At 39.6% G+C, this 18,210-nt stretch overlaps 1 protein-coding gene across 6 annotated transcripts in view; it reads left to right on the top strand.

Moving 5' to 3' along the window:
• The window catches only part of BTRC (beta-transducin repeat containing E3 ubiquitin protein ligase), a 198,185-nt gene that overhangs the window by 164,178 nt on the left and 15,797 nt on the right, over window positions 1-18,210 (top strand). For all 6 annotated transcript variants that reach the window (XM_074382768.1, XM_074382770.1, XM_039465153.2 and 3 more), the window contains 8 exons: window positions 1,900-2,086; window positions 7,951-8,047; window positions 9,005-9,142; window positions 9,655-9,773; window positions 11,439-11,688; window positions 12,366-12,484; window positions 13,836-13,946; window positions 15,614-15,692. In XM_074382768.1, the coding sequence (XP_074238869.1) occupies window positions 1,900-2,086; window positions 7,951-8,047; window positions 9,005-9,142; window positions 9,655-9,773; window positions 11,439-11,688; window positions 12,366-12,484; window positions 13,836-13,946; window positions 15,614-15,692 (1,100 nt within the window). The remainder of the gene's footprint in view (window positions 1-1,899; window positions 2,087-7,950; window positions 8,048-9,004; window positions 9,143-9,654; window positions 9,774-11,438; window positions 11,689-12,365; window positions 12,485-13,835; window positions 13,947-15,613; window positions 15,693-18,210) is intronic.

Genomic DNA, 18,210 nt, shown 5'->3' on the forward strand with positions numbered 1-18,210 from the left:
CCACTGTAAAAACTGAATTTTACCTATATCTTTTGTTAAATAGAATAGATTTTTACCCCCTCTTTATTCATTGGATTTTGTTTTAGCCATAGGCAAACAGTTCTCTTTGTATAAACAATCTGTGTGTACCTCATTACTTTGTTCTCCCCAATCACTGAGACATGTTACTATCTCAAGCTTATACCGCTAAGAATTGAACAGGAGTTGATTAGACCTGTGTATTCTTTACCTAATATTGATCCCTGGTGTGTATCCGCTGACCACTCTATGAGGTATTAAATCATCAATCTAATGCTTTATGGCCATTCAAACTTATAAACCTATACCATCTGGCTACGTTTAGTAAACCAAACTACTTCAAAAAGTGCCTGTAGTCCATTAATGTAATGGGTTTGTTTGGAGTGTTAGGTGAAATTACTTCCGAAGACTTATTATAGGTACATGGTGAATGATCAGGAGCAATTTGATGGCAGCCATTAAAAACACAGGACTGCATTTTGGAAATTTCTGATGGTGTAGAAAGTTTTAATATAAAGATCCAGGAATTGTGCCATTACTGTATTTTACATGACAAACTAATTATTATATCTTTAATTGGCTTTTGTTCATGTTCCTTTAATAAGAATTGGGTAATGCATGCCTCCATCTGCTTATGCTTAAATACCAACATGTGACGCCAGCCAAACAAGATCCATTTAATGTTTTCTTTCTCACGTCTGCTGAAAAGTGTCACTGATATCCATACAATCTTTATAATTAAAATGATACTTAAGCACATTTGGCTTATTGTTGATGGCGTCCAAGTGTGCCTCTGTATGATTCAGGGGAAAGGCACAAAATGAAATGCAATGTTCTCTTTCCTGTTAAGTTTGTGCCTACGGGAGTGAGAATATGAAGGAATCCTTCTGAACTATTTAAGTCTGTAGAAAACCTCTGATATGTATGTTGTAAACAGAAATGACTTTGAATGTTTTTGTCTCAGTTGTAAATTTAGAACAGCAGGCAAAAGAAGTTTTTTTTAGTGAGATCATCTTGTTTTATAGGATCTTTCCTTCTAAGACCTAGGTACAGATTTGGGTGGTAAAGAACTTTAATTGGGAAGCCCACCTGGTTTACACCCCCCAAGATCTATTCTCCAGTGTTTTCCTCTGCACATTCTACAAGTATTCTCTTAAATAATATCCAGGTTATCTTTTGGTCTGGAATTTTTTTCATTTTTGCTCAGCTCAGCTGTAATTTAGATTTTATAGCAGCAGCTACTCTCAAATATAGTTTTTTTAACATCTAAAATTAAACTCATTCATGAACTTAAACATACCTTTCTGTCTTTCTCTTGGGATATTTCCATACCATTCTGTATTTCCTTCTTCTCTCCATTCTGCATGCCCAAAATTCTATAACCCAGCACATTCTGACTTAGTGTCTCTCCCCCAGTACATTTAAAGGATATTTCTTCTACCGAACAGCTTTAGAACGGCAGCAGTAATAGAAACAGAATGAGAAATGGACCTAATATAGAGATTTGGGGGGGTCTGAATCATAGAGTTTGAGATGCCATCCATAGAACATCCCCTAGTGCTGAAATCCATATAGATAGATGTGAATTGTTTTCTGAAATCCTTTTTATTTTTAATGTCTTGGGGGGGTTTGCTGGTTGTTAGCTTTAACTTCCTTATCTAAAGGAAGATGGAAAATACCGTTCATTTCTGTAACCCTATGGAAAAATTATTGACACTCATTTTACCCAAGCCTCTGTTTGAAAAAGAAACTGGACCACGCTAGGAACAATGATGTGCCTTCATAGCAGAACAAATGCTGTTCTGTTTTAAAGGACCTTTTGTAAAAAATCATTCACCACCCTCTGTGTTCTTTTTCTTTGCCTCCTCCCCCTACTGAAAGCTCGGGGTTTGGATCATATTGCTGAGAACATTCTGTCATACCTGGATGCCAAATCACTATGTGCTGCTGAACTTGTGTGCAAGGAATGGTACCGAGTGACCTCTGATGGCATGTTATGGAAGAAGCTCATCGAGAGAATGGTCAGGACAGATTCTTTGTGGAGAGGCCTGGCAGAACGAAGAGGGTGGTGAGCCTTTAACTTTCTTACTATTACAGGGCCTCAGGACCTGGCCGTTCACAGTCACTGAAAGATTTTTTGGGAGCTGGTGAGACGATTTCTCATTTAATATGGTGATTTTGCTGATTTGTAGCTTAAAATGTAACAAAGAACAATTGTTCATGTACTCAGCAGTTTTTCTTTTTACCTATCACTCAAAAAATGACATGATATTGTATTAATACTGCTTTGCAAAAAATAATGGAAAGCTGACCAGGCCTCCTGTTTAAAGCATTCTGTTCTCTGTACAGAAGTTGGTGTCCTGTGGCTGGGTACAGTGGTTCATGCCTGTAATCCCAGCACTTTGGGAGGCCCAGGTGGGCAGATCACTTGAGGCCAGGAGTTTCAGACCAACCTGGCCAGCATGGCAAAACCCCGTCTCTACTAAAAATACAAAAGTTAGCTGGGTGTGGTGGCGTGCACCTATAATCCCATCTACTCTGGAGGCTGAGTCAGAAGAATCACATGAACCCAGGAAGTGGATGTTGCAATGAGCAGAGATCGAGTCATTACACTCCAGCCTGGGCTACAGAGCATATCTTTGTCTCAAAAAGAAAGAAAGAAGTTGGTATCCTGCAAAAGGGCTCGTGGGCAATTTATGAGGCAAGTAGATGACTTTGAATCACATAGAAACCATCCAGTCTAGCTTTCCCCTAAAATAATCTAGGACAAATGATTTTCTTTTCTTTCAGAAAATTTCTTGCCTTTATCTTATGCCTCTGGTGTTTTGTCACCTTTATAATCAAAAATTATTTTTATGCCCAAGTAGAGTAAGAACTTTAGCTATCAGAAAAAGTGAAAATGAAATGCAATATAAATCATTGTTTCTTCTTAAGACTTCTGTTTTTCAAGATTTTCTGGTTTAATTTAGAATTCCTTGAAGCATCATATAGTTAGCAGCTTAAGAGACTTCACTAATTTTTTGTTATTCTCTTAATAGCACCATTTCATTAGAACTTTTGGAAGATGTCTTTCTTTAAATAATTTTCTCTCCAAGTAATCGTTCATAAAGGTGACATATTAAATATTTTAGTTGACAGAAAAAACGATAATAGGCATGTGTGTGCTTCATAGTGTCCTTCCACATTAATTTTATCAGTTGTTTATCTTGCCTCATAAAGAGGAAAACAAGTACAGAGAACACTTTTAAAAGACTAATTTTCATTTATCAGCTTTCCTTAGAAATTTCATGAAAATATAGTTGGCTCTTTTTTTTTCTGTCTTTGAAACTTATTAACACATAATAAATACATTGACCTATAAATATTATACCAAATGCTTCAGAGATTTTTATCATTCTGGCTATTAGGAAGACTGTTTAAATTTTTCTCTCAAATTGATTTAAGGGAACAAAAAAATAGACAATTTTTAGGCTATGTAACAATTACATAGTAAAAGAATATTGTTGTCCAGGTGGCTCACTTCTGTAATCCCAACACTTTTGGAGTCCAAGGCAAGAGGATCGCTTGAGCCCAGGAGTTTGAGACCAGCCTGAGCAACAGAGTGAGACCTCATGTCTACAAAAAAAAAGAAAAGTAAAAAAATTAGCTGGGCCTGATGGTGTGTGCCTGAAATCCCACTACTCAGGAGGCTGAGGTGGGAGGATGGCTTGAGCCTGGGAAGTTGAGGCTGCAGTGAGCTGTCATCATGCCACTGTACTCCAGCCTGGGCAATAGGGCAAGACCCTCTCTCTGTCTGTCTGTCTGTCTGTCTGTCTCTGTCTCTGTCTCTGTCTCTGTCTCTCTCTCTCTCTCTCTCTCTCTCACACTGTCTCTCTCTCACACACACACACACATATACACACACACACGAATATTATTATGACTTCTTTTTAAATTCTCACTTATTTCACTACATAGAAAAAATAAAAATCTTACCTTTCATAACCTACTTCATACGTTAAAAATAAACTCTATATAATAGTACAACAAAGCTAATAAAAATAGAGTTATATGGCATTCAGGGTCCATCATGTTGCTAAGAGGGCTGGGACCAGCCTTGGGAATACAGTAGGTAATTGTTTACATGGGAAAATTTTAGGGCAGCTGAGAAGATTTTTCTATCCTCAGGAAAAAAAAAAGAATCTTTTCCAAATAACTCCTGAAATTTCAATTAAGGAGATTCATTCCTTTAGCTATAAAGGTTCTGTTCCCTGTTAAAATACATTGTGTTCTCATTTGTACTGTAAATGACAATAAGCCTTCATCAGACATTGGGAGTTTACTATGTCCTTTTTTGAAAGCAGAGAGATCAAGAAGTAAGTGGACATTTTCTTGACAGATGGATGTGAAAATGCCAAAAGTAAAAGTAGGCTCCGCAGTTTTGCCTGGGATTGGCACTAAATGATAAGAACTGCTATGTTAGTTACAAATAAAAAATGATCATTGAGAAGACGACTTTTGAGCCATTTTAAAGGGTAGGTGAAGAATATAGGATCCAGCACTAAGTAACACATTTTCCCCCTATCTCTTCATCCACAGAAACCCATTTCTGCTCTTTGAGTATTTTTCAGAGTTCTGACTATATCCCCTTGTCTTTGGGCACATGTATCCTCTTAATCCCATGATATTACCCATGAAATTGCAAATAATCCACCCCATGTTGACCTCCTCCAGTATTCCTTCGACTTTCTTGCTGCTTCTGTTTTTACATGTTGCCTTTATTCCTGTGTCAATTGTCCTCCCTTAAAAAAAATTGACTCCAGCTGGGCACAGTGGCTCACACTTGTAATCCCAGCACTTTGAGAGGTTGAGGCAGGTGGATCATGAGGTCAGGAGATCGAGACCATCCTGGCCAACATGGTGAAACCCTGTCTCTACTAAAAATGCAAACATTAGCTGGGCATGGTGGTGTGTGCCTGTAATCCCAGCTACTTGGGAGGCTGAAGCAGGAGAATCATTTGAACCCGGAGTTGGAGGTTGCAGTGAGCCAAGATCGCGCCACTGCATTCCAGCCTTGTGACAAAGCAAGACTCCATCTCAAAAAAAAAAAAAAAATTTACTCCATCAGTTTCTCATTTTCTTCTTTCGAGTGGTTTTACCAAGCCTGATACATCAATAAAATCTTTCCATGTTATCCCTTTTGCCATATGCTAGCTTTGAAAGGTTCTTCCACTGGACTCAGTGGCACATGCCTGTAGTCCCAGCTACTTGGGAGGCTGAGGTGGGACTACAGGCATGAGGAGTCCCAACTCCTCGCTTTAGCCTAGGAGTTCTGGGCTGTAGTGCGCTATGCCCATCGGGTGTCTGTAATAAGTTCAGCATCAATATGGTGACCTCTCGGGAGCAAGGGGGCCACCAGGTCGCGTAAGGAGGGGTGAACTGGCCCAGGTCAGAAACGAAGCAGGTCAAAACTCCCGTGCTGATCAGTAGTGGGATCGCACCTGTGAATAGCCACTGCTCCAGCCCGGGCAACATAGTGAGGCCCCTGTCTCTAAAAAAATAAAAGAAAAAAAAGAAAGATTCTTCCATTTCTACTAACCCAAAATGGTAAGTAAATACAGCTTTCTAATAAAGCTTTGTATCTCTAAATTTTCATTTGGTCTTTGATGTTGTATTTTGTCTAGATGGATTTGACAGTCTTCCCCTGAGACATGAACTCTGTAGTTTTCTCTCTTCGATAACAGTGAATACGATCTCTGCTCAGTAATGGTAACTCTTAAAAGTACAATAAAAGACCACTTGGGAAAAGTCCATTTTTTTAATCAGCAGATCACATTTTACGATAACATTCTGAATTTAATATTTAACATTCATCATGTACTTACCTTCTCATAGGTACAAGGCATTTCACATAGTAGTAGTCCCTGTTGTCAAAGATCTTCCATCATAAAAGGTTTTGACTTAAAACATAAAGACAGAAGCCACTTTTCAGTACTTAGCCACCCCTTTCTGTAGCACTTTGATTTGAATAAATTCAGATACCTTACCAAGACATGATAAATGCAGTGAGGTGGAAAACAAAAACAGAACCTTACATGGGTTCTCTTTCCTTAGAATGTAGAGATAGTATCATTGGATAGGAAGAAAATCTTGGAGTGCTAGAGATTAAAAGAAGACAGGAATCTCAGGAATGGTGGGCATTGAGAAACATTAAAGTAGTTAAGAATGTGGACTCAGGAGTCAGACTTAAAACCTTCACATTCAAAATCTATTATTTGCCTGCAAAGTGTTTATAGAATAATATTGTACAGAGTAATGTACCATTATTCCAGAATTCTTTCATAATACATCTTGTTTGACCTTTGGTTTATGCTGGTGTATCATGTTTCATTAATCCCCCTTTTTATGAGTAGTATTTTCTCTATTTCAGATTTTCTCTTCTGTATTAACATAGAAGTTAGAGCCAGCTACCTTCCTGATAGGAAATTTTCTCAACTAATTTTCAAGGTGTATAATAGGGAGAGGGCAGAGGAGAAGCACTCCTGGAGACACCAAACAATTAATTACATTGTAATGGAGCTATAGAGGGAGGAGTGGATGACTGGCCCTGAGAAAACGTGATTTCTCTGGTGCCAGGATTACACTCAGAGGCATTTCTGCCTATCTCCACTTTGCAAGGCACGGTGCCAGTGAGAACAGCAGTTAGTACACCCATAGTGGGGTTTACTAGCTTCCACACCGTGTTTGGTGGGTTCTTAACTTCAGGATGAGGAATTAAATTTTTTACCCAGCAGGAAGTGATTGCCATTTACTGATTTTTTTTTTGTAGTAAAGATCTAGCTTGGGATATGAGTATTCCAGAGATGTGCTGTCATAAGGAAGGAGATACTAACAAATGCTGCTCACTGGAATCAGGGAAGGCAGTTAAGTACATGTATGTATGTACACAGCCAGGAACACACCTATGAAAGTCAGTTTTATGCCTTAGACTTGATAGCACAGTGCTCTTAGGCATTTCTGTTTATCTTCTTCCCTACCTGCCGCTGGACACACCTGTGATCCTTTTGTTGTCTATTGAAATGAACTGAATTGCTCATTTCAAAGAATAGTTGCACTGATCAGCAGCAGCCTGGGTGACTGAGCAGCCACCATATCTTACCCCACACAAATAAAGACCTAGAAAAAGTGATCTCCATCACAGGCATTGCTTGTTGTCTACAATGCAGGGGGTCCACCGACATAGTTAAAAAAAAAAAAAAAAGACTCGGGGGTATGTGCTAGTGCAAAGGTAGTAGTTACCGTTACTAACAAAATTTCCAAAAGATGAGGCCAGTGAATCTATGCAGTAGTCTTAATAGACCAGTAGATGAATTCTGATTATACATATTCCATTTGTCTACTCATAATATTCTAAAGGTTTGGTACTCCAATGTTCTACACTAGAAATAATGTTTTACCCAAAAGCAAATCAATGTTAGGCAGATTCCTTAGAGACCAGAAGGCTGAAACCAAGATTACTTTTGCACCTCCCCAGGCAGCTTTGGAGAGTATATAGAATGATAACTGTGAAAACACTTTGAAAATATATGAAGCTCCTTACAGATATGTTGGCTGGGCATGGTAGCTCATGCCTGTAATCCCAGCACTTTGGGAGGCCATGTGGGCGGATCATTTGAGGCCTGGAGTTTGAGACCAGCCTGACCAACATTGTGAAACCCCGTCTCTGCTGAAATACAAAAATTAGCTGGGCGTGGTAGTAAACGCCTGTAATCGCAGCTACCAGGAGGCTGAGGCAGGCGAATTGCTTGAACCCAGGAGGCGGAGGTTGCAGTGAGTCAACATCACACCACTGCACTCCAGCCTGGGCAACAGAGCGAGACTCTGTCTCAAAAAATAAATAAATAAATATTTAATGTCATGATTTTCATTGGGAAATATTTGTTTTTTTTTTAGGGGACAGTATTTATTCAAAAACAAACCTCCTGATGGAAATGCTCCTCCCAACTCTTTTTATAGAGCACTTTATCCTAAAATTATACAAGACATTGAGGTAAGAATCTATGTATTTGGGGGTATTTTCCAAATGGTACAGCTTTCTTCAGTTGCAGTATGGTTACACCAAGCCCATTAAGGTTTATTGACGTGAGTTGAAAATCAATGTCTAGGCTGGCTTGGTGGCTCACACCTGTAATCCCAGCACTTTGGGAGGCCAAGGCAGGTGGATCACCTAAAGTCAGGAGTTCGAGACCAGCCAGACTAACATGATGAGACACCATCTCTACTAAAAATACAAAAACTAGCCAGGCATGGTGGCACACATCTGTAACCCCAGCTACTCAGGAGGCTGAGGTAGGAGAATTGCTTGAACTTGGGAGGCAGATGTTGCAGTGAACAAAGATCGTGCCACTGCACTCCAGCTTGAACGACAGAGTGAGACTTTGTCTCAAAAAAAAACAGAAAGAAAAAATCAATCTCTTTATAGGTAAGTAGGGTAGGTTGCTAGGCAAAATTTTAAAGCTTTAAAAAATTGTTTACTAATAGATAAGTAGATGAAAGAGAGTTAAAGAGATTGATCCCTTCATATAATAGCAGTGTGACTGGTAAACTTGTACCCATAAGCTCATATTTAAATATCTTCTGAATTCAACCACCATAGAAGTTTGTCAGTAACAATGGCCATCACATATGTAAGAGCACTGAACATATAACCTCACATAGTTCGTAGCTTTTCTTCTCTTAATGAGTCATCTCTTCCCACCAGATTTATTATTTATTTGAACAAATTATATGCAGGGAGTTCTAGAAAAAATATTTAATTACCTTGCAAAAGGAAAAATATTTTATAAATTTAGATGGTAGCTTTTTTTATAGATATTTTTTAGTTTTCCCTAAGCTATGTATCTCGCACAAAGTAAAGCATTAAGTTATTGATTGCCATTAAAGCCCAAAAAGGGTTTGGTTTTAGGTGTTTCCTAATTACTACCTCTTTACCTTTCTGTCTTTTCAGACAATTGAATCTAATTGGAGATGTGGAAGACATAGTTTACAGAGAATCCATTGCCGAAGTGAAACAAGCAAAGGAGTTTACTGTTTACAATATGATGATCAGAAAATAGTAAGCGGCCTTCGAGACAACACAATCAAGGTGAGGTCTGTTCAGTTGTAGGAAGGTAGCTGAGGGAGCAAGGGCGACCACATTCATAATGCAGTCCACAGCATAAACTCTAAGCATTATTTCTAGAAAGTAAGTGAAGATTTTAGATTGTTTCCAGTCCCAAAGCCAAAATCATTTCCTTAAAGGACAGACATCTGCTTCCCCCCAGAATACTATACAAATGAGTAGTCTCTAGGGTTAAATTATCTTCTTGAAATGAACTGAATGGGCTATTTCTCTTTTGGCCCTCACATAATTATTGGCTACCCTGTTCTCTAATAAAAAGGATAAAGGTTTGTATTAGTACTGAAGCCGTGTGTGTGTGTGTGTGTGTGTGTGTGTGTGCGCGCGCGCGTGCGCTTAGCTATACCTATAGGAAAGAATGCATTCCACACTACTCTGGGCTTTGATTATTTTGGGAGATCAAATACATAATAGGACCAACAAGTCTCCACAGCTCCCCATCATCACATTGATCAAAAGGATCTTATTTGCCATCCTAGATCTGGGATAAAAACACACTGGAATGCAAGCGAATTCTCACAGGCCATACAGGTTCTGTCCTGTGTCTCCAGTATGATGAGAGAGTGATCATAACCGGATCATCGGATTCCACAGTCAGGTAGAAAATTTCAGATGCTCTTGTGAACTCTGAAACATCAGCTCTGCTCTGTTCTTTGTCATAGATAGTAATTTTGTATATATCGGCACAGTTCTGAAGCTAAAGAAGAATATACCACCGAGTCCCCATCATTTGTGTCAGTCTAGAACTAGAAAACTTGATTTAGGAATGCTTGAGGTAAGTTTACATTTTCGCACATTTAAGAAACTACACATACTATTTTAATTTGGAGAATCATCTATTACAGAAACTTTTCTTATCCTTATGGTAAGCCTTGCATTATAAAAACCACCTCACAGGGGAATGGCATGAACATAATGAAGCCTTCCTTTTAGGTGGTTGTAACTGTAGTGCAGGTCTGCATTATCTCCTTTGAAACATGTACAGGTGAGCTGTACTCTCTTTGTCAGCCCCTCCCGTGCCGTCCCTGCAGTTTTTAATTGCGAGCTTCACTCAGGGAAGGGCCCTCAATTTCCAGAGGCGTTAGTGATTTGATGACACAGCCATTATACTGCTGGAGTCCAGGATAGCTTGAGTTTTGAGTACCAGCAGCACTGCTGGGAACTTCTGTTAGGAATTTTTCCTTAAGCTGAAGGATTTAGCAAACATAATGCATCAAAAGTAACTTTAAAAAAATAAAATAAACCTAGGAAAAAAAGCAGTTAACTGCATTGTTAGATACTCTGAAGTTAAATGTTTACCATTCCAAGTTATACTCTGTGAATAGAAAAGACCGTTCGTGGTTTTTGTCTTTTGACTTAAAGGCATAGCAAACTCAGTCCTTGTAGTTATTGACATTTAACATTTATTGGTGCTTGTGGAGCAAGTGCCTCACTGAATCTGAAACACTGTAGATGCTAACATCATTTATAAGATAAAGAAAAAATGATACTCTATAAAAGGGGGCTAAACTGGAAAAAGGAAATAACATGTTATAAAACCCAAAGTAAATACACAAAAATAGAATAATCAAATATATCATCACACAAAATTCCCAAGCTGTCCAAGGGCCCCATACTCTTCTGTGAGGCCTGTATTTACAATGAGAGGGCTATTTGAAACCCCTACCCACTTCAAAGCACAGAAATGAGGGCTTAGAATTAAGAGTTGTGGTTATCTTGGCCTTTGACCTCTATGATAAAACCTGAGATCCAGGGTAATCAAACCTCAATTTACATTACTAAGTATGTGACAGAAGCATGTTGGCCTATGTCATTTCTGACTCCTGAGGGCTATTACTGGAATGGGTACTGATGCTACTGTTATTAAAATCAGATTCCCCATTTAAAATGTATCTTATTAATGGTATCAAATTGAATGTCAGAAGTTTTATAATAATCTTCAAGTCTGGGCCAAATTATTAGGTGACAGTGGCTGCCACCTCATCCTTGCCCTCCACAACTTGCCCATATTGAAAGCAGTGTGCCTAAAGGACACACTGGCAACATCCCATCCCCTTCCTTCTCCCACTCTCCCAGTCTGGGCTTCTCTCTACCACTTTCCCATGATCCATCAGTATGTACCTCAGCTCAGTGCTGCAAAAGAATTAGAGTAGAATTATGACACTTCCCATGAAAATATGAGGGGTGGCAGGGCATATGATGGTCAAATATAGATAACAGACTGTAGCTTGAGTACCTTCTAAGTCTCATGTGTCACTTCCAGAGTGTGGGATGTAAATACAGGTGAAATGCTAAACACATTGATTCACCATTGTGAAGCAGTTCTGCACTTGCGTTTCAATAATGGCATGATGGTGACCTGCTCCAAAGATCGTTCCATTGCTGTATGGGATATGGCCTCCCCAACTGACATTACCCTCCGGAGGGTGCTGGTCGGACACCGAGCTGCTGTCAATGTTGTAGACTTTGATGACAAGTACATCGTTTCTGCATCTGGGGATAGAACTATAAAGGTAATCAGGTATTTTGAGTAAGTCTCCAACTTAGAATAGGGGAATTCATATGAAAATTTGATCAAGGGCAATGTCATATTTAAACATCACTGAAGAAATATGTAGTATTTATTTCAGAGACTAGTCTACAAGTGAAAAGGTAATAAATGAGATGTTGTGTGACAATATGGGCTAGGTATTTTATTCCTATAAATAATGGTGAGTGTGAGAAGGGCAGGGGCAAATTTAGGGTCAAGAAAAATGTATCTGCAAGATCAGACTAACCCTAGAAGAGTAAATCAGTTTAAGGAATTCTCTCGATAACAGCCAACTGCAAATTAGCCTGTATTACCACAAATTTAAATTGTCTTTTGCTCTGTTTGAGAATTTGACTGCCCTTTAAATGCAGGCGTCCCCATACTTTTTACACAGGGGGCCAGTTCACTGTCCCTCAGACCGTTGGGGGGCCGCCACATACTGTGCTCCTCTCACTGACCACCAATGAAAGAGGTGCCCCTTCCTGAAGTGCGGCAGGGGGCCGGATAAATGGCCTCAGGGTATGCGGCATGTGGGCCGTAGTTTGGGGACACCTGCTTTAATGGTTCAGTCTTGTTTTCTGCTTCCCTAAGACTCCGGTTGCCATAGATTTTACCAGTAAAAGCACCAAATCAATTGCCCAATGCCATTTTCTTTTTCAGGTATGGAACACAAGTACTTGTGAATTTGTAAGGACCTTAAACGGACACAAACGAGGCATTGCCTGTTTGCAGTACAGGGACAGGCTGGTAGTGAGTGGCTCATCTGACAATACTATTAGGTGAGCAGCAAGTGCCTTTTATCATGAAAGATCAATATTATGCTCCCATTCATTATTAGTGCACAGATCATACAAGTCTTCAGTTTTGTTATGTTTATAATCAACTGTTTTTCCTTTTTGTAGCTTCTTACAGGTCAGAAGCAGAGAGGCAGCACAACAAAGCCTTTTGTTACCCATCTTTTTTTTTTTTTTTTTTTTTTAAATGCAGTCTTGCTCTGTTGCCCAGGCTGGAGTGCAGTGGTGTGATCTTGGCACACTGCAACCTTTGCCTCCCAGGTTCAAGTGATTTTACTGCTTCAGCCTCCTGAGTAGCTGGGATTACAGGCATGTGCAACCACACCCAGCTAATTTTTGTATTTTTAGTAGAGACGGGATTTCACCATGTTGCTTAGGCTGGTCTCAAACTCCTGACCTCGTGATCTACCAGCCTCAGCCTCCTGAAGTGCTGGTGTGAGCCATCGTGCCCCGTCATTGCCCTTCTTTTTAAATTTCTCCTGTCTACAGTTGCAAAATGCTATTAAGTTTTCTCTTTGCCAATGTTTTTAAGAAGTGAAAAGAAAGATTTGTTTCCTTACTAAAAATTATGTAATTTTGGTCTTAGCATTACATAATTGGCCAGAGAGTTACCTGTCCTTGAAATTATGAAGATTTCACAGTTGGAAGTTGTTTTTGGGTTTTCTCTTCACAAAGATGAATGATGTAGATATTACTAGAATTTGAAAGATCTATCCATCCTCTCTCTTCAGTGAAGTACTAAAAGGATGAAAAGGCTACTAAAAAAACCAACAGATAGAGCTACTGTTATATCTAAGGAAATTATTCCTAGAAATCACTTGAATTGTTCTGAAAAATAATTTCAGAACATACGGTTTTTAAAATTAGTAGACAAAAGTTTTTGAGAACTGACTTTGCATTTCCATTCTCTGAGAAAAACTGTCCTGGACAGTGGTGAAAGAAGTGTCCACTGTGGCAGAGGGGGAAGTGCTTTGTGAGAACAGGACATCACTGATAATCTGTATCTCATTCGGTATGGTGACTTCAGGAAACTGGTCATTTTCTTCTCAGGCAACTGTGTGCCTTGAATTCATCATTTTTATGCCTGGAAGAACCTGGTTACAGAATTATATAAAGCATTATACTTTGAAAATACATATTACATTTGAACTTAAACCTACATTTTTCTGAGTTATATAGCAGAAAGGAAATAAATTACATTGAAAACGGTACATTCTGTGTGGGTGGTGATTGATTATATTTTGTGAGTTTTTAGAAGGCATATGAAGTGTATTATAACACTCCAGACTTCGAAAAGAATATGTGAAAATTCACTTGACTCAATTTTCTCTTCCAGATTATGGGACATAGAATGTGGTGCATGTTTACGAGTGTTAGAAGGCCATGAGGAATTAGTGCGTTGTATTCGATTTGATAGCAAGAGGATAGTCAGTGGGGCCTATGATGGGTGAGTGTGCTAACAGAGTGTAAAAAAAAGAAAATCTACCTCTTAATCCTTCCTTATGTTTATGGTGTTAAACATAACCATTCCTTGTTTCTAAAAGCTTATAGATTTTACACAAAGTGTCTGATACCATATTTTTTTTAATCTGTATATTCACCTCTCCTTGGTTTAGTGTCCTGAAATATTCTTTCCAATCATTTTATTATACTTGTTTGCACAAGGTTGTCATTAATATTTTGTTATTTGGTTATGTTTTTGGCTGTTTTGCCCTGTAAAGCAGAGAACAAGAGAAACCCAGTGTTAACAGGATACACAAGTGGTAACCTGTTAACAAAACAAAAACATTAGAGGGCAGAATTTGGGGACTTGGTATGGTAGGATCTTGAATTTTGATTTCTTTGATTTTTGATCTCTTTGAGTAATTTTTAAGAATACATTTTCTCTTGTCATCACTTGTCATCCTAGCATTTCATTTATAATGAGTTTAGTCATCTTTATTTTCTTCTAATTTCTAGTGGTTATGGAATCCATTCATGTTGTGAATGGACCCCATGTCCACCAATCCTAAACACAGTAAATTCAAACAAAAGTAAGCTGGGCACAGTGGCTCATGCCTGTAATCCCAGCACTTTGGGAAGCCAGGATGAGTGGATCACTTGAGATCAGTAGTTTGAGACCTGCCTGGCCAATATGGCAAAACCCAGTCTCTACTGAAAATAAAAAAAATTAGCCAGACGTAATTGCAGGTGCCTGTAATCCCAGCTACTCGGGAGGCTGAGGCAGGAGAATTGCTTGATTCAGGGAGGCAGAGGTTGCAGTGAGCCAAGATCACGCCACTGTACTCTAGCCTGGGCAACAGAGCGAGACTCCGTCTCAAAAAAAAAAAAAAGCGTATTCACTTATGAAGGACTCTTTATCATTTCTTTTTGTCAAAGTGTTTGATTTTGAGGGTGAAGGGTAGAAGGCTACAGTTCAAATATTGGCAGCTTTTTACATATCAGAAGCTAACACATTATTTTACGTCATGAGCTTACTATACTGATACATTCATTAGCCAACACAAACAGCAGGAAGTGTAGACTGCTCACTTCTGCTTTGAGTCAGCCATCACTGTTATAAACTTGGGAAACTGTTCAGAGTGTGGTGACATGTTCCAGCTCAGTCAAGACTATATTTTCTCATTGCCCTGGCTCTGATCTGTACCCACCTTTCTTGGAATTTGTCTGTTATGTACCTTGAGGAAACACGGCTATAAAAGATTTTTCAAAGAGCTACACTTACCTTATTTAAATCAAAACATAAGGGCTTGCCTGTATAAACTCCAGTACTCTTACATGGACCCCAGTCCCTCAGTATATGTGACCTGAGCTACTCTTAGAAGTGACCAGGAGGAGGATGCCTCAGAGTTGTAGATTTCTAGGTCTGTGTAATATCTTATCATTAAGAGGTCTAATGTACAAGATCTCCTCTTGATCCCAAAGTATGGTATAACTTCACCATTAACTGTCTTCAGTTTGGTTAAAGCTAGCCTGTTTCTCATTTTTAGGTTAATCACATACATGTAAACTATATTCCCCATCCATAGTTATTACCATGAATTTTTGCTGTTCTTCCTGTGTTCCCTTACTTTTGCTTTTAACTAACATTTTTGTCCCCGTTTTGATCTTCAGAAAAATTAAAGTGTGGGATCTTGTGGCTGCTTTGGACCCCCGTGCTCCTGCAGGGACACTCTGTCTACGGACCCTCGTGGTAAGAGCCTTGTTGTTTAGAGAGCATTGGAGAGCAGGTGGGGGAAGAAATTAAACATTGATGTGCTGTGGAGTATGGATTTGGATTTAATAGTTACAACATCGGCCGGTCACGGTGGCTCACGCCTGTAATCCCAGCACTTTGGGAGGCCGAGGCGGGTGGATCACGAGGTCAAGAGATCGAGACCATCCTGGTCAACACGGTGAAACCCCGTCTCTACTAAAAATACAAAAAATTAGCTGGGCATGGTGGCGCATGCCTGTAATCCCAGCTACTCAGGAGGCTGAGGCAGGAGAATTGCCTGAACCGAGGAGGCGGAGGTTATGGTGAGCCAGGATCGTGCCATTGCACTCCAGCCTGGGTAACAAGAGCGAAACTCTGTCTCAAAAAAAAAAAATAAATAGTTACAGGATCACAAAACCTACAACTAAGTGGTAAGGCAACAGACATACAATAAAATCTGTTTATATAGCCTTTCATCCAAAAATGCTTTAGAGACTGTATATGGACAGAAATGTGACAGCTGCACAGCAACTCTACACACAGTTTAGTGCAGGAAGTGAATAAGAATTCTGTGTCCACCAGAAACAGCAGGGGGTACTAAGGAAGTGAGAATATAATTGTTTGAATTGGAACCTGTCCAAAATCTGAGGACCTGTACATCTGTGCCTTCAAAAAGTGCCCTGGGGGCCAGGTGCAGTGGCTAACATCTGTTATCCCAGCACCTTGGGGAAGTCAAGGTGGGTGGATCACCTGAGGTCCGCAAGACCAGCCTAACCAACCTGGTGAAACCCCATCTCTACTAAAATTAGCCAAGTGTGGTGGCAGGCACCTATAATCCCAGCTACTCAGGAGGCTGAGGCAGGAGAATCATTTGAACCCGGGAGGCAGAGATTGCAGTGAGCCAGATCATGCCATTGCACTCCAGCATGGGCAACAAGAGTGAAACTCCATCTCAGAAAAAGTACCCTGGGAATCTGCATGAACCCCCATGGTCAGCCCCTTAGTTCTCCAGCCTCTTCAAAAGCTAGTACCTCCAGCAATTTGAACCCATCTTTTTTATTCCCTATATACCCCCTTTTGACATCTGGGGGAAAAAAGTGATTCAAAAGGAGGAATATCACCTTCAGAAGCACCAAATTGTTTATCATGTTGTTAGCCAAGGGCACAGATTGATAAATGCTGCTTCCATTCAAAAATTAGTTGAGCAACAGGGTAGACAGAATCTTTTGCACAACTCAGAGAAAAGATGAGAGCAGGCCTATGAAGCCCAGTGTTCTATGTCCTGACTGTCAGCATTTGGCATTCTTTGCTCTGGAGAAGAGAAAGCAGTTACATTTGTTGTCTTCCTTGTTGGATTTATGTGTGTATGTATAAGACAAGGTCTTCCGCTGTCATCCAGGCTGTAATGAAGTGGCACAGTCATAGCTCATTGCAACTCCAACTCCAGGACTGAAGCAGTACTCCTGCCTTAGCCCTCCAGTGTAGCTGGTGTTACAGACTTGAGCCACAGCACCTTTTTAATTTTTTGTGGAAACAGGGTCTCACTGTGTTGCCCAGGCTGGTCTTAAAACTCCTGGCCTCAAGTGATCCTCCTGCCTTAGCCTCCCAAAGTGCTGGGATTACAAGTGAGAGCCACTGTACCCTGCCCCTTGTGGTATTTAAAGCACATTGTTACCATACCTAACATGCTTTACCTGCATGTTTCACGCATGTCTTTTAAAATGTATACCTTTTCTTTTTAAGAGACCCTGTCTCTTAAAAAAAAATGGCTATGTTTTAAATACAACAAGGGCAGGGCATAGTTGCCCAGGCTGGAGTGCAGTGGCTATTAACATAGCTTACTGTACCCTCAAACTGCTGAACTGAAGTGATCCTTCTGCCTCTGCCTCCCTGTGCCAGACCTAAAATGTGTATTTTCATTCATTTATAATTAATCTAAGTCTGGTTTTTGAGGCATAATTTCCATACAGCAAAATTCACTCTTTTTAAGACATTTTTCTGTTAATTTTGCAGTTGTATAACCATCACATCAACATACACATTTTCATCATCCTCAGGAGTTCTTTATGCCCCTTCATGTCAGTTTACTCCCCCTACCCACTAGTAACTGTTATCAACTGTTCATCTGATTTTTATCCCTATAGTTTGTTTTATTATGAACATCTGATAAATCATGGAGTATGCAGCCTTTTGTGTTTGGCTTTGAGATTCATCCGTGTGATTGTATGTATACTTTCCTGCTTTTTATTGCTGAGTGGTATTCCATTATGTGAATGAGCCAGTTTGTTTATTCATTCGGTTTAAAGATATTTGGAATGTTCCCTGTTTTTGCTGATTCTTAGTAAAGCCACTGAAAACATTTCCATACAGGCTTTTCTATGTTCACACTGTTTTCATTTCTCTTGGGTAATATAGAAGTGTGATTTCTGTATTTTATGAAAGTGTATGCTTAAATTTAAAAGAAACCGCCAAGCTGTTTCCCAGAGTGGCATGGGATTTTGCAAATTGAGACCAG

The sequence above is a fragment of the Saimiri boliviensis genome, chromosome 12 (genome assembly GCF_048565385.1).
Source record: "Saimiri boliviensis isolate mSaiBol1 chromosome 12, mSaiBol1.pri, whole genome shotgun sequence".
NCBI classification, from domain to species: Eukaryota; Metazoa; Chordata; class Mammalia; order Primates; family Cebidae; genus Saimiri; species Saimiri boliviensis.